This window comes from Misgurnus anguillicaudatus, chromosome 5, assembly GCF_027580225.2.
Source record: "Misgurnus anguillicaudatus chromosome 5, ASM2758022v2, whole genome shotgun sequence".
NCBI classification, from domain to species: Eukaryota; Metazoa; Chordata; class Actinopteri; order Cypriniformes; family Cobitidae; genus Misgurnus; species Misgurnus anguillicaudatus.
Window position 1 is genome coordinate 18,417,777 of NC_073341.2, and position 15,470 is coordinate 18,433,246.

At 38.9% G+C, this 15,470-nt stretch overlaps 1 protein-coding gene across 1 annotated transcript; it reads right to left on the reverse strand.

Moving 5' to 3' along the window:
• Nucleotides 1-3,243: 3,243 nt before the first annotated feature.
• On the reverse strand, nucleotides 3,244-5,017 carry LOC129414454 (NPC1-like intracellular cholesterol transporter 1). The gene is made up of 2 exons (XM_055168516.2): nucleotides 4,860-5,017; nucleotides 3,244-4,526 (listed from the first exon to the last, which is right to left on the reverse strand). The coding sequence occupies exons 1-2, from the start codon at nucleotides 4,920-4,922 to the stop codon at nucleotides 3,735-3,737; spliced, it is 855 nt and encodes a 284-aa protein (XP_055024491.2). The 5' UTR covers nucleotides 4,923-5,017; the 3' UTR covers nucleotides 3,244-3,734.
• Between the last annotated feature and the right edge of the window lie 10,453 nt (nucleotides 5,018-15,470).

Genomic DNA, 15,470 nt, shown 5'->3' on the forward strand with positions numbered 1-15,470 from the left:
GGGGGGGGCATCAGGACTGCCTGCATAGGGACCTTGTGCTACGCTCCTTAGTTGCAGATTAGGTGGATGAGGATGAGCCAGTGCTTGATGAGCTGAATTATGTCAGAGAAGAGAATGTTCCCAAGATCAATGTCCAGAGACCTAGTCCCATTTTGAATGTGCCAACACTTGATCAAGATGACTTACCAAAGTCTGAAAAACAGTTGTTAGGTATTATGAGCAGTGATGGGAGTAACGCGTTACAAAGTAACGCGTTACTGTAACTCCACTACTTTTAGCAGTAACGAGCATGTAACGAAGTATTTTTTAAAATCAAGTAACGCAATTACAATTACTGAAATTTAAATGAGTTTGTTACTTGCGTTACTCTATTTTGTAAAAAATAGACAAGACATATCTGACGTCGCAGGACCGTGGTTGGCGGCGCAATGAATCATTACACTTCATCATAGCTGACAGTGCATTTAGAATGAACATGAAAAATCTAAACGGGACAACATACCTTTGTTTAAAAATTGTGCGCAAGTCAATCCATCCGGTCTCATGTTTTTAAATTATCTTCACCAAGCAATCGCATTATGACATCAACTTGCATTTGTAGTCCACAAAGGTAATAAATCTGAGAAATGTTCATATATTCTTAGATGTTTACATCGGCTTCATGGAAGAGAACGATCCGCGATTGTTTTTTCCACTAAAATATTCACACTGCGCTGTACACCCGTGTTAAAACTCCATAGTATGTGTGAGCTCGCTTTTAGTTTTAGTTTCAGTCTCTCCGTATCCGAAAAAACAATCCACTCGCTCTGTGTCCGTCTGACAAAACAATCCACTCGCTCTGTGTCCGTCCGACAAAACAATCCACTCGCTCTGTGTCCGTCTGACAAAACAATCCACTCGCTCTGTGTCCGTCCGACAAAACAATCCACTCGCTCTGTGTCCGTCTGACAAAACAATCCACTCGCTCTGTGTCCGTCCGACAAAACAATCCACGTAGCCTTCTCCGTTTTCTGATTAAATATCTTCCTTTAATCCTGTGTATCATTTAAATCCAACAGAAAACAAACAATATATGACCAAAGAGCTTTTCTAAGTAACTAATTACTTTTGATATACAGTAACTGGTAGAGTAATTCAGTTACTTTTAAAAGAAGTAACTAGTAACTGTAACTAATTACTAATTTTCAGTAACTTGCCCAACACTGCAAATATGTCACGTGGCACTCAAAGAGCCAATGTTATTTATTATTATGAGTAAGAAATGCCAATGCCCGCGATTTTAATATTTATGAATAGGAATAACTTCCGTAAAAATTTGTACGTTTGTAAAGCTGTAAATACGTAAATAATTTACGTATTAGTCATGTCAAAACGTCGTTATTGTACGTTTCAGTGTGTTTTAAACGCAAGTAAATGTACGTATTGTACAGCCACACTGAAACGTAAAAATACACACGTATTCTCATGAGATCGCGTTGAACTGTTGTATAAAAGCAATATCGCTCTCGGGGTCGTGTGGTATTTGTTTACGTTATATCGTAACGGCTGTGATTGCCTCTGGCACTCGGCCTGGAGGAGCTTTCTTATAAACGGCGTATTTTAAGTTTATAAAAATATTCAATGCTATAAAAGGTGCTGTATTACATGAAATATTACTTACTGTGAAAATAGACGTACTGAGCAAAACTCCAGGGCTGAAATATCCCAACTTCAGATCGATCGTAAACCTGACTGGAAACTTCTTGTAGTGCCAGGGAAAATGTGCATTTGCACGCATGCGCAAAGAACCAACCTATTTTTTTTAAACTGAATTTAATTAATTGACATGACTTGGATTTAAAAGACATGCATTTCGCTTAAAACCTATTAATATATATTAATTAAAATCAAAAACTTAAATTTAATAGTTAAAACTAGCTAAACTAAATTATGCTTCATTTAATTGGGGCCATAATCATTTTTTTCAGTGCATCCTCAGCATGAAATATTAGTCCAGATGTCACAGCCTACTCTGTTTTTCATTAAAGACCTGGGAATCAGTAGTTTAAAACATTTTAATAATGCTTTTAATGATTCATAACTGTTGTCTGTAAAAATCTAACACTTTTTTTATTAATTATTGTGTGAAGTGTGTGAAGTCAGCACTTGACTTTTGTGCAGTTTTAATATTGTTGTTTTATTGATTCACAAACAATGTGGCCTCTTTCCACCTGTGGTTTATTATTTTATATTTTGTGAATGTGCAGTGAGCACTTGTTTTAAACACTTGTACACACAAAGAAATTGTTATTGAACATGCACTACATTTGCTGACATTAAAAAAATTACATTAAACTTACTACTTGGTGTATTTGCAAAGCCATTTAAGGGTCATTTTTATATATTGTTTTTAAGGTTAGTGATTGCAAACAATTTCCTTAAAATGTTGAAATTTAGTCAATGAAATGTGTTTATTTAAATGTAGCTAAAATAAATTGATTGCAACCACTTACCTTAAAAAAAATTAGTAAATCCGGTTAATAATTTTTCATCAATCATAAATAAATAATTTAAGAGGAAGTAGCATAATTAATTAGGGCTGAAATTACTACACTTTTTTATATTAGGGTAACTAAATAAAATTGATTAGGTTCAACTAAATTTTTTTTTGTTTAAATGCAGCTTAAATGAATTGATTGCAACCGCTTACCTTAAAAAATTGAGTAAATTGAATGAATCATTTTTTCAGTGTATAAGCATGTTATAAACTGCCCTGTTATAATTTGTTTACTGTAACAGTGAGCACACCAGTTAGAGAACCTTCGAATGAGAAAATCTATACATTTCTGTACATTTTATACCTAAGATCCCAGCGATTTTTTGTAAGAGATGTCTGATGATGCTGTATTTTTATATTTGCAAAATGTCCTTTCAAACTCCAAACAGTACATGAGGATTAAATATACTTTGCTTTAGTTAAATGGACTGCATTTATATTTGTAATTATATGTATGTACTGTATATAACATGCAGTAAGAGGGTTTGTGAGACAGTGAGTGATCTGTCACAGGGTCATCAATCACTGATTGTAAAAGCCATCAGGAAGGACACACACCTCATTCATTCATTTTGTCACATTGTTTTGTGTCTCTCTGACAGAGTGACCATGAAGCGACAGAAGGAGAGAGACAGCAGCAGGAGAGGAGAGGAGGAGGATGCTGAAAACATTGAGATGACTGTCACAAACTGAGGATTTGAACCAAAGAGAATCATTACACTTTATTAAAGGATTGATGGATTTATGGATCTGATTTTGCTCAAAATTCACCCTTGTTTTGTTCAAAGCTGGCATGATTAGATTTTTTTTTACTGAACACAATGCTCCATATCAAGAAAGTAAATGAAACTAGGGCTAAAAGAAAAATGTGAACTAACGTCATCTAAAAAGCACAAAAGATAACATGGGAGAAATGGTAAAATGGTAAATTCCTGTAGGACCCTAATGGTACAAATTTTAAATGTTTCCTTATCAAATTGATTTTGTTTAACAGTTTAGCGATTCAGAATCAAACACAAAAGACATCTCAAATCTGTACTGTAGATTATCTGTCTGCTACTGTAATTCAGTTACTGATTAAGTTTACTTACACTTTCTTTGTGAATGAAAACAATTCATTTATTCACTCACAAAAAGATATGTTTTTAGGCATGCATGAGGGAGGGAATCAGAGATAAACTGGTAAAGGAAGGAAAAGTTAAATGTTTTGGATTACATTGGTTTTCTGGCCTGGCTGTGGTACGGCCGGACATGACTCCACGCAGTCCTGGCACAAGCAAGCTTCCCAACCTGTGGGTGTGGGCTCATTACAATTCAATGCTTTTTCTGAAAACAGCACAGCTCCTGGTGGAATCCCAGATGTTTGACCTTCTGGTAAGAGCTTAAAATTTATATCTAAGGGTGCCAGTCCGTTGCTAGAGTCGCCTTGGTAGTCATACCAGCGTTGCGGTGTGCACAGTGTCGAGCCGTACTTGCCGCACATAGTGCCGATGGCAAACTCTCCCGTGGATGGGATTCGTACGTTTTGGCAGGACCTAAAAGCTGCATCCGAGAAGCTGGTCGAAACATAAGTCTCGTAACCAGTCACTGCTTCCTTTACATTGCCCAGGGGTTGGGTGATGTTGGCCGTTTTGGTGATTTTTAATATCTGGCTTTGATTGGGACTGCAGGTGGTAATACAGTGAATGTGTACAAAGTTGTCAACGCAAGACGGGCAGCGGATCAGCACGGCTTTGGACAGCGTCAGGCTGGTCCTCAGACTGTAGAGCTGTTTTACAGAGCAGCAGGCGTGGGTCTGACCATCACCCTTGGCCAACATCGGACACACGTCCTCCAAAAGCTTGTAATGGTCTCCCGTCACACTCACTGCTTTTCTGTAGTCCTTACATGGAACCTTCGGGGGAATGAGGGCCTCATCCACATCAGGGTTTAGGCCACATTCATCATAAAATGCACAGTAGCCCGATTCATGCTGAGCACCACTGAGGACCTGTAGTGTTAGGACCACTGTTAATGTTTGAAATTGTATGCATTTATTTGTAGAAATCCCAATTTTTGGTTTTCGAACTTTCATTACAGCAATGCATCTCATATGGCACAATCAAGGCCATATGTTTTATGTATTTGTATATTAATTTCCTGTTGGTGAACATGGAACAAATTCCACCCCGTTTTATCAACCCCATCGAGTTGTGGACCACAAGCTACTGTAAAATCCAGTATAAAATGATGTTTCTGCTACTATATCAGTTGCTATACCGTCTAGAAAATAAGTTACAGTTTTTATAAAAATAATGTTATAGAAAATATGTCAAGGACTTACCAAGCAGAGAGCAAGTGTACATAATGTAATGGACCAAGTCCAGCTCTTTCTATGCCAGTGCATTTCTCTTCATAAGTTGCGTGTCTTCTAACTGTGGAGTGTTAGCAGGAGAGACGCTTAAAGAAACAGACAGATGCCCAATCTAAATCTGTCTGCAGATATATAGAGGGGAATAAAAGCTCTCCTCATCCTCATTGGGTGAACGTGTTTGATATTGATGATGGGCTCTTATCTGGCCTAATGTGTGTTCACCACCAACCAGAATGGAAAAATGCCAATCCAGCTCACAGATTATTAACTAAATGGGTAGACATACAAACCCCCCACCCCCCATCTTTTAATCCATTTTTGATTTACTAAAACCAACTTAAAAAAACATATCATGTTGTTTACTATTAAAATTTAGTTTTTGTAAAGAAATAATTGAAGGGATAGAAGGGCATGTCAGTCTCGTTCAAAGCTGCACGATAAGTTTTAATATAGAAGTACAGTTATTTTGGTTTTGGAAATTTTTCATTACTTTATTATAGTTTCACTGAAAATATCCTTTAGTCAGACTATGGTAAATATGTGGTTATATGGTTATCTAACACAAACAATAGTAAAACTATGGTTAATTTTCTAAGGGATGGGCAAATTGTTGAAGCAAACCTATACTAATGTTAAGCGCTACTTCGTGTTGGTTTATATTCGATTACTTACAGTACAGTCAACGCGCTGATTATTTATACATCTCGTCCGTTTTGGGCGGTGTTCGTGCACTTATTTGAGACTCGCGCCGATGAGTATAAACTTATCATTGAGAAGAGTGAATGTCATGTTAAAAGTCTCCAAAAGTCTCCAACAATGCCAGAAAAAGTAGCTAGATTTGTCACTAGTCGCTTTTTTAAAAATAAGTCACTAAAGTGGTCTGAGATGTCGCTATATCTGGCGACAAAGTCGCCAAGTTGGCAACACTGTCTTGGATTTCCTAATCGATTGGCACATGAGATCAATATAACGCGAGATATAAGGCTTGTTTGAGATGAGCAAATTCTGCGCAGAATTGATCACCGATGATCAGCGCAAGATGCATTCCAGTTAGAAAAGGTTCCGACGTATGTCCGACTTGCTCTGATGTCATGCTGACGTGTGCAAAATAACTCTCGCGATGGAGAGGCGGCCTCGTTGGATTCTACAGCCGAGCGCAGTTGCTCTCCACCGACTGCGTTGACGAAAAGCACGATGGGAAAAGCTTTGCTGACGACACAGCTTAATGCTCATTTGCCCGGGAATGTCAGCTGATGACTTTTTAATTCTAAAAACTCCACTTCCTGTAGTAGTTTTTATATTTATTAAACTTGTTCTTGACTTATGACATTTATATTTTTAATGAATTCTTTTAAACTTTTGTATTGGTGTTGTATTATTTGTACTGTGTGCTGTTTATATTTCACACCGAAAAAAATTTGTATTACGTCTAGACTTAGATTACATCCCAACATTTACTAAGAAGCCTTTTCCAGTAATGAACAGTTCACCTTTGTTGATTCTCATTATGAACATCTTAATGTAAATGCATTTGTTGGTATTTCAGTTGCATCTAATTAGTCCACGATAAAATACGCGAACGCGATCTCTTCCATTCTCTTCAGTCCACAACACAGCGAGATTCATGAAGCGTCTGGCTTGCCTGCACTTTTTTCACTCCTCCCCTCACTGCAGCCGGCAACTCTCGCCTATATTTCAGGCGAGGCAAGCTGCATCTCAAACAAGCCTATAAGCTTTTGAATGGCTCTCGCGGAACTTTGATGTCATGGGTTGATTTGTCTGCGCAGTGCTGCATGCAGTCAAATACATGTAAACAATGCGCCCGTTTCGTGATGTCCAGGCCGAATACAGAAGCCCCTACACTCGTAATATATTCATTTATTTAAAAAACACTGTACTTTCTCTTTAGAAAGGTGCAGGTTGCAAGCAGCCTATCATGTCTACGTGTGCACAACGTGTGTGGGCACCATACGGCGCAGCGGCTCTTAATCAAAAAAACGCACATAAATCTCGAAAAAGCTAACAGTTTTCACACAAATATGTTATAGAAGAAATACAAATATAATATACTCACTGTGAAAGTTGTAGTGAACTTGCCATTTCCTCACTAAATGAAGCATTAGCTCGGTGCGTTACACTGAGGAGAAAACATATAACAAACATCGTATACCTACTAACCTAGTGTCTCAAACAATCAATACCATCACAATAAAGTTAAACACCCATTTTAAAACAATCGGAAATCTGTTTTGCTTTCAGTTCCTCTGGCTCGGCAATATGATTTTTGTTTGTTCAGATTTTCACTCAGTTTAAGTTGAAAATGACTTTAAAAATACTTAAAATTACTTAAATGTCAATATTTAAGTACTTATCATAACGTTATTGTAGAAATCGATCATCAATTCCCGTGCACCCACATTTAAAACCGCTAAAGCCAATTAATTTTAGGTGCATGCTGTAAATTGGCTGAGCAGAGTTTAAAGAGTAACTAAACCCTAAACCAACTTTTTTTAGTTAATGATCTGTAAGAATGATGCTTTGTTAGTGCTGTTCATCGATTTTAGTACGTTTTTTGACATTTGGATATAAAGTGTTTCAATACTACAATATATGGTGTAAAAACGTCTAAGTGCTGCCCTCTTCAGGTTGAACGGTGGCTACTGCAGTTGAATTTTCCTATTGGATGTTGGGTCCAAAAAATGCCTCGTGACGTAAGCAGGTTCAAGCTCACCACGCCCTTGTTACGATCTCACCACACACTTAGTTCATCCCCTCTACTAATCCTAATCCTGCAATCTGATTGGTTAATGAAAATGTTGATCCAGGACCAACAATGGTGTTGATCCAGGATCACATCTTACTTGGTGAAATCACGTTCACCTCCCCTCTATCTCCGTTTGGATCCGCCCACTTTTCTTGCATTTTTCAAATATTGCCAGTGGGTGGAGTCAGGCTCTGACCAGTGGTTTAGTTACGCTTTAATATGTTCTGTGAATATATGTTTTTGTTTTACCCCAATACCTTAAGTTTTAACCCCCAGGGGTCCAAAAACGCGGCGCCGCATTTTGACGTGTTTTCTCCTTATCATAGCAGAATCAACCTTAAATACCCTTACGTGTTTGACATCATTTGAAACTGTGATGGGTCCTCTTTAATTTATGTACATTCACAATAACAAGAGATCTTTGTGTTTTTGTTAAATAAAGAAAATAAATAGGGTGTGCATTCTGAGATTTCTGTCTCCGCCAGCTGTCTCTTAAAACGCGTTACAAAAATCAGTTGAAACTCTGCGAATACTCGTCACACAAACATGATACACATATCCAGAGAAAGCCTGAAATGTCTACTTTTAAACAAGCTAATTATAATCGAAAACAAATATTGCCTGTTTATATAATCTCCATTGAAGTAAAGAGAGTACTGTTTTTCCTGGCTGACTTCATTATCTTTAATGCGGTCACGCCCACAGGCGGTATCGCTGTTGACATGGTAATGAAGACACAAGCTGTTCAAACCATAAAAAGCAAAGCATAAAGTTTTATCAGATTTAAAGACTTTACCGCATGTTTGGATGATAAACTTTACACACACGTGAGGAATATCTTCATTTATGTCTGGACATTGAGGAAGAGAAGTGTTTATCTTTAAAGTTACCTAAGAAGAAAGAACAATGGAAGACGCAATGGAGGAGGATATATTGCTGAAGAAACTGTAAGTCATTTGTCTTCATTTATATTTGCTATTATGGCTTGTGCAGTTCAGCCTACACATGCGACCTCAGCAGACTGCACACTTCGGATTGAAAAACTTTCGCATTGTTTACAAACGAAGACACGTGATCGTCACTTAATGGCGGATCTACATGCTGTGCTCGCGCACATGGACGCCATAGGCGATGTGTTTTTAACTATTTCGCCGCCATTGACGAGATATCTCGTCAATTAAGAGAAAACGCTTCCCAGCCAATGACGAGATATGCTTTCCCCAATACCGCTATTATCCACCAGGTGGCACACTTCCGCAACTTATACAACCCTGAAGTAGCGCCTCACGTGAAAGAGAAAGAACTCTGTGTATGTTTTAAAGACCGCTCTGCATCTGATCTCTATCAAAAGTCCTTCACAAAAATTTAATTATCTCAGCTTTTTACTCAAAATTTTGTGTTTTTGAAGAAACCTACCCATGTTTGAGAGGTGATTACAAGAGAACAAATGAAGGTAGGATGAAACGTTTTTTCATTTTTGAAAGCAGAGGGTCTGTTCTTTCATCTGATATATTGTTTATATATTTAAAGAAGAACATTTTCTGGAAGGCATTAAACTTTTGTGAAAATCATGAAAAAAATGCTGGCGCTGGCTGGCAACTTTTTTTTAAAACGCCGGCGGGGAAAGAGTTAGCTACACGATCGATGGGCATCTTAAAAAACAGTCATCTGAAAACAGCTTTTTATAAAACGAATCACTGCAGATGTTTATCTGAGATGTTCTGAATTTAGTCCAAATGTACATGATAGTTTATCTGAATGTAGTGCTATATTTACCCATTAGTTATGTATGTGTCACCAACCGGAGCGGGCCACTAATGCCCCTCCGGGCGTTCCACCTCGAGGAGGTCCCCAAAAGCACCCCAATGACCAAACACACGAAGCAGGTAAGTAAAAGTTAAAACACTGTTGGGCAAGGGGGAAGGGGGATCTTAAAATAACTCTGCTGTCCTCCCCCGGGTTCGGACTGGCGGGCGGGGGGCGCGGGGCCAAGTGCCGGGGCCCAGCCCGACTACGAGGGGGAGGGAGACCGGGGGACGGAGCTCCTTCCCTTGGTTTCTTGAACCCGAGGCGCCCTCCTTTTCTCCTGGAGGCAGAATAAACAATAGTTAGTGGATGTAGGGGGTATATGGCAAATACCTGCGCTGTCACGGGGTAAGCTCGATAGTCTTCCAGCCGCTCCACGTCTTGCTCCAGCAACCGACTGTGGTGAATCAGGTAAGTTTAAATGGGAACTCCTTCGTATCTGTAACTCTCTCTCTTCTGCTCTTTCTACACAGGGTGCCGGAACCACTCCTCTCCGTCCGCGGCCAGCTGGGGTCCAAGCTCGTCCTGGATGTCTGGTGCAGTCACACACACAAGAGACAGGTTAGAGAAACCCTTCTATACCGTGGTACCTCCCTCCGGCACCGGAGGTTCGCAATGGCAGGCTGCTGGAATAAGAACTACTCCACTTTCTCTTTCAGGTTACTTCGGGGACGCTGCGAAGACGTTACTCCACTAGGCCAACGGAGGTACCAGGTAGGTATGGACTCTACTCGGCGCACGGGACTGAATCTACAGTCTCTCAGGTAAGTTTGGTTTCACTCAGCTCTAGTGGCTCGGCGATTTCCTGGACGTGCTACTCTGGATCAACAAGACAATTCAGGTACGTATAGCTTTTAGCTCTGGTTCTAATGTGGATATGCGGTTCAATGGGCGTGCTGCTCTGTATCACAAGACAGTTCAGGTACGTATAGCTTTTAGCTCTGGTTCTAATGTGGCTCTGCGGTTCAATGGGAGTGCTGCTCGGTATCAACAAGACAGTTCGAGTACGTATAGCTTTTAGCTCTATGTGGCTCTGTCGTTCAATGGGCGTGCTGCCCTGTATCACAAGACGGTTCAGGTACGTATAGCTTTTAGCTCTGGTTCTAATGTGGCTCTGCGGTTCAATGGGCGTGCTGCTCCGTATCACAAGACAGTTTGGGTACGTATAGCTTTTAGCTCTGGTTCTAATGTGGCTCTGCGGTTCAATGGGAGTGCTGCTCGGTACCAACAAGACAGTTCGGGTACGTATAGCTTTTAGCTCTATGTGGCTCTGCGATTCAATGGGCGTGCTGCTCTGTATCACAAGACAGTTCAGGTACGTATAGCTTTTAAATCTAAATCAACAAGCTCTTCCAGTAAGTATGGCTTCTAACTTTACTCTTCCTCACTCACTCTTGACACATCACAGGTGGGTATTACAACATAGATGAAAGAAAGTTTGTTCTTTACCTAGCCTTTTTCCACAGTAAGAGAGTGTACTCGCTACCCACTTCCACACAGTTGCTGCTGACCTGTCACGGCTGATGCCATCCGGAGAGGCGGTGAGAATACAGATGGGGCTGCAAGATGGTGTCCGTAACAGACCCGTCAGCTCCGTTTCCTCCCCAAAGTCAGAATGACGCCTATACTGGTGGAGCAGGCGGCTAGACTCTCTCTCCACACCGGGTTTGCACACAACAGTTAGTTTGCGTCTTCACAATTTCCCTATGATCTCTTCTACAGCACTCAGATACAGTACTCACACAATCTCCTTTGCTGCTTGGACACGCAGGCGGGGGGATAAAAAGGTAAGTCCACAGCACTGCAAATACTTCAGGTGCACACACTTCAATAATGCACACTTACCCACGGCAATCCACACTTTAGTTAGTGACAGATAAGGCCCGTACCTCCACGCTGGGTCAAGTACTTCACTGAAGGGGGAGATGTTTACAATCGCTGCCACAGGTGATTTGGATGGATAACACGAGTCCCCGCACAGCGCTCCAGATGTCCTGCAATCCACTGGCTCGCCCACCGGCAGGGCCACTACACAACGACACACTCCACGCAAATGGTGACTGTCTGTTCCTCCAATGCTTCAGTGAATTTAAAATAAACCACTGGTACTCACAGTCTGGTGACGCTTATTTCTCTTCTTCCATGTTGTTCTCCTTCCTTTAGCAGTCTTCAAAAGTCATTCGACTCTGCGAAATCTCCGCTAGAGATCGTGTTTCACTGTGACCTTCAATGCAGATGCACACACACAAGTAAGAATGTACCGCTTCAATATGATTTGTCTTCTTCCAATGACTTGTCTCTCTGTCCTCTTTCCTCCGACAGATCCTCTCTTCAACTCTTCCTCATCCACTTCACCGCATCAACACAGCGCTTGCCACAGCGCCCGCTCCTACATCCACAAGAAAGAATGGAAAAATCATGAACGTCTTGTGTTTCACATGCTCTATTTATACTTCCTATTTCCCTTGAACCATCTAATCAGCGTTCGCCACCTCGTCGTGCACACCTGTCCCGGGGTTCTGCTGATTCCGTTGCCCGGGGTTACCTGGAAGTGCCGGTGTTTGGGTAAATTGGTCCGGGCGGAACTTTTCTCCATAACTTTTGGATCCGCCCCGATAGTCACTCGTGACATATGTAAGGGTATTTCTGTGGACAATTTATGCTAACAGCTGTTTATAACTCTCTTACAGGTCTGCATCCCTCTCATCAGTACAAAACTATGAAGTGGAAAAACAAATTCACACTTTTTGGACATAAAGTTATATGGTAACATGAGCCACATGAAGTTTACAGTTCTGTTGTTTATCAGTTTCTTATACAAGTTAAGTTTTTGAATAGGGTTTGTTTCCAAATAAACTGAAAATGTCCTACTGACCTTCATTTCTATTTTGATTATATTGTTAACTTCTTAATAAACCTCAAACAAACATGTATACATTTATTTGTCCTCACATTCTTTACTGTAGTTCATTCTCACATTCCTGCCTCATTATGCAGCTCATTATGCGGGTCTTTGTTTGCTAGCTGTCAATCAATCCTTCTCGCATACGGCCCCTCTAAACAAAAAGTGTCTTGCAATTTCTAAATCAATATATTGTTTTATGTGAATGAGTAGGCAGGATGATTTTCACATCATTTTAAAGAAAAAACTTTAGACTACTAGATTCTGTTTAGAAAAGTCTTGTTAAAACATGTTTAGTATGGGTTATGTGGACTTATATCAGTGACTTAAAAATTTAGCTTTTTTAAAAAACACGCATTAACATTTTTCTCTCAAAAAGACAAACATGTACATACATGTAGCTCATACAATATTGTAGCCCAGTTTGTGCTGAACGCAGTGTTATGAGACACTTGCCATTATTATGTTTTAAAGCAACTGAAAAAAGACTAAATGTAAGAGCATGTCACAACCTCTGAGAGTGTCCCAAAATGGTCGGACCCCAGAGGGTTAATTATCACAATGCATGTTTTTGTTTGGGGATAATTATTTGAAAGCAATATGTTGAGTCAAAACTTAACTTTCAGTTTCCACAATTTTTTAAAATATAATTTTTTTACAGTGTTTTTGTCAGTTTGTGTGGTTTCGCGGCCTTTGTTGTTGGCACAACAGTTAAGTCAGTAAAGAGTTTAACACCAAAGTCTTATGCTGACGACAGGCCATTTCATTTTTGAAAAAAAAAATCTCACACGTGGTGGTATGCAGCCAAGGATGCAAAAGGAAGCCTTCATAATTTTATAAAATGTATAAAAAGTTTTTTCTTTTTTGTAGATTGATACAAATTTATCTTTTTTATCTGGACAGAATCCTCAAAACCCTTTCCTTTCGTCCTTGCCATGGGAAACATGCAGCAGATCTCTCAATCTTTTGTAATTATTAATGACAAGCTCTGGATTAAAGCACACAACTTGCAGCTGTTGATGTAAGTTTTAAGCGAGGGGAAAACTAGATTAGAAAACTAAAATGGAAAAATGGGGGGGGCCCATCAGGACTGCCTGCATAGGGCCCAGGACCTTGTGCTACGCCCCTGCAAGTTGAAGTAACTTTTTAAAGTTGTTTCACATTCAATATCAAGAATTTAAGTTGAAAAACAATTTTTAGGTGTTACCAATTGAAGTATTTTTTATAGATCCAACTGTCACCTTTAACAGTGTAATGAATGCCTGTTTATTTATTTATTTAGCAAATGAAAGGCATTATAATGCACAGTAATATTAACATATTTACTTTAAGTAACATAATATTTATATATGTTACTTTAAGTAATTTAAACTTTTTACAGCAACTTTTCACTAGCCAAAATTTAAATAGTAAGTTAAAATGATTTGTATTAACAATTTGATTAAACCTAAAAGTTTAAGGGCGGTGTCCCATACAGGGCTTATCCTAGTCCCAGACTAAAATGCATGTTTGAGCTGTCTTACTTTAAAAACATCTTGTACTGACATATCTTAACATATATTAGTACCATTGTTTTGTCTCAAGATACACACCAGTATTGTTTTTGTAATGTTTGTTTGTAAAAACGACCTAAATGTCTAAGGCCTAGTCCTGGGCTGCGTTCTCCGAAACTACCTTAACGCTACGTCGTTCTTAAGTTGTTCCTTAAGCTGTACCTTATCACTAATGCGTGTTTTCCGAAACGTTCTTAGTTACGTATCACTTCTGTAAGTCGTTCGTTCGGAAGGTTGGTCTGGAGCACTCTTAGCTATACCTTATCCCACATGACTCCACTAGGGGCCATCACTTTCATAAAAGCTTACATTGTAGTCTGTATAACTAAATATTTGTAAAAAAAAAAAATGCAATACACTCCGTGTTTAATTAGGCAAATATTTTATATTTAAAGAATAAAACATTTACATAATTAGACATCATTACATTGATGGTTGTTAGATTTTTAATTATGTTTTCCAAAGGGACACTAACTGCGAACTATTAAATGCTACAGGATTAAGAAACTATTTAAAAAATATATTTTGGGTGATGGAGTTGGTGAAACTGGCAGCTATACAGCGAATCCTACTATTTCATTTGTGCATTTCATATCCGTAAATCTTAGTCTAACGGCTAGTATTTTAGCTGCATAAATAAATCGTGTAAAATTACAAAAAAAAATTATGATTATTAATGTTAATTCGACTTTGCATCGAAGTTTTTTATGTTTTATAACTTTGAGGCAACTGCATGCCATATTCTTTATAAACATTCAAAATAAACTGTGCACTTGATTACTGCTTGTATAGTCTAAGATCAACACAATTTCCACATTAAAACTATCAAAGCTAAAATCTAAAGCAATCATACTATATATTTATATAGGCTATTATATAATATTTGATATGTTATATTTAGACAGACAGGCTCCAGAAATGCGTCCATTAAGTTTTATCCGCATTGTTAACGCGCTGCTTGTGCATACAGTGTCCAAGCACAATAAACGCGTGAACTAATGAACAACAGCAGTTTGTTTTTATATATTTTAAGTGTAATGCACAGCCAAGTACTTGCACAATCCACTTTATTTCCCTGTGCAACGCACTTATTGGGAACCCCTAATATAAATGATCCTTTCAAGGCATAGCGGATGAATTGGAGCAGTTTAAACATGATACGTTTGGAAATAAAGTTGCGGGTTTTGCACGGGTTTGATATAAAATATAGAAGGTTGAATTTAGTTGTTTGCAATTTGAAATATTTTTTACCAGATATTCCTAATAAATTGAACTTGAACTATTTCAAAAATGTTTATTTAATAAAGAACACCGCTATCTCATAACGCAGCGAAACCTATTACATGAAGGTTTACCTTAAGCAACATCCTAAGGTATAGTTCGGAGAACACACGTAGGAAAGGTATACCTGTAGTTAAGGTTTAACTTAAGAGTCTTCCTAGCGCTCTAAGAGACAACGTTATCGGAGAACGCACCCCTGGACTAATCTAAACCCTGATCAAAACCTTTCTTTTTAGTAAACTCTGTGTACACAAACAATGTTCTCAATGCTCGTG

Excerpts from the sequence above, each read along its gene's own strand:
- LOC129414454 (XM_055168516.2), bottom strand. The coding sequence starts at position 4,922 with ATGCACTGGCATAGAAAGAGCTGGACTTGGTCCATTACATTATGTACA. Across the intron at positions 4,527-4,859 it reads GTACACTTGCTCTCTGCTTG|GTCCTCAGTGGTGCTCAGCA; the intron begins GTAAGTCCTTGA and ends CTAACACTACAG.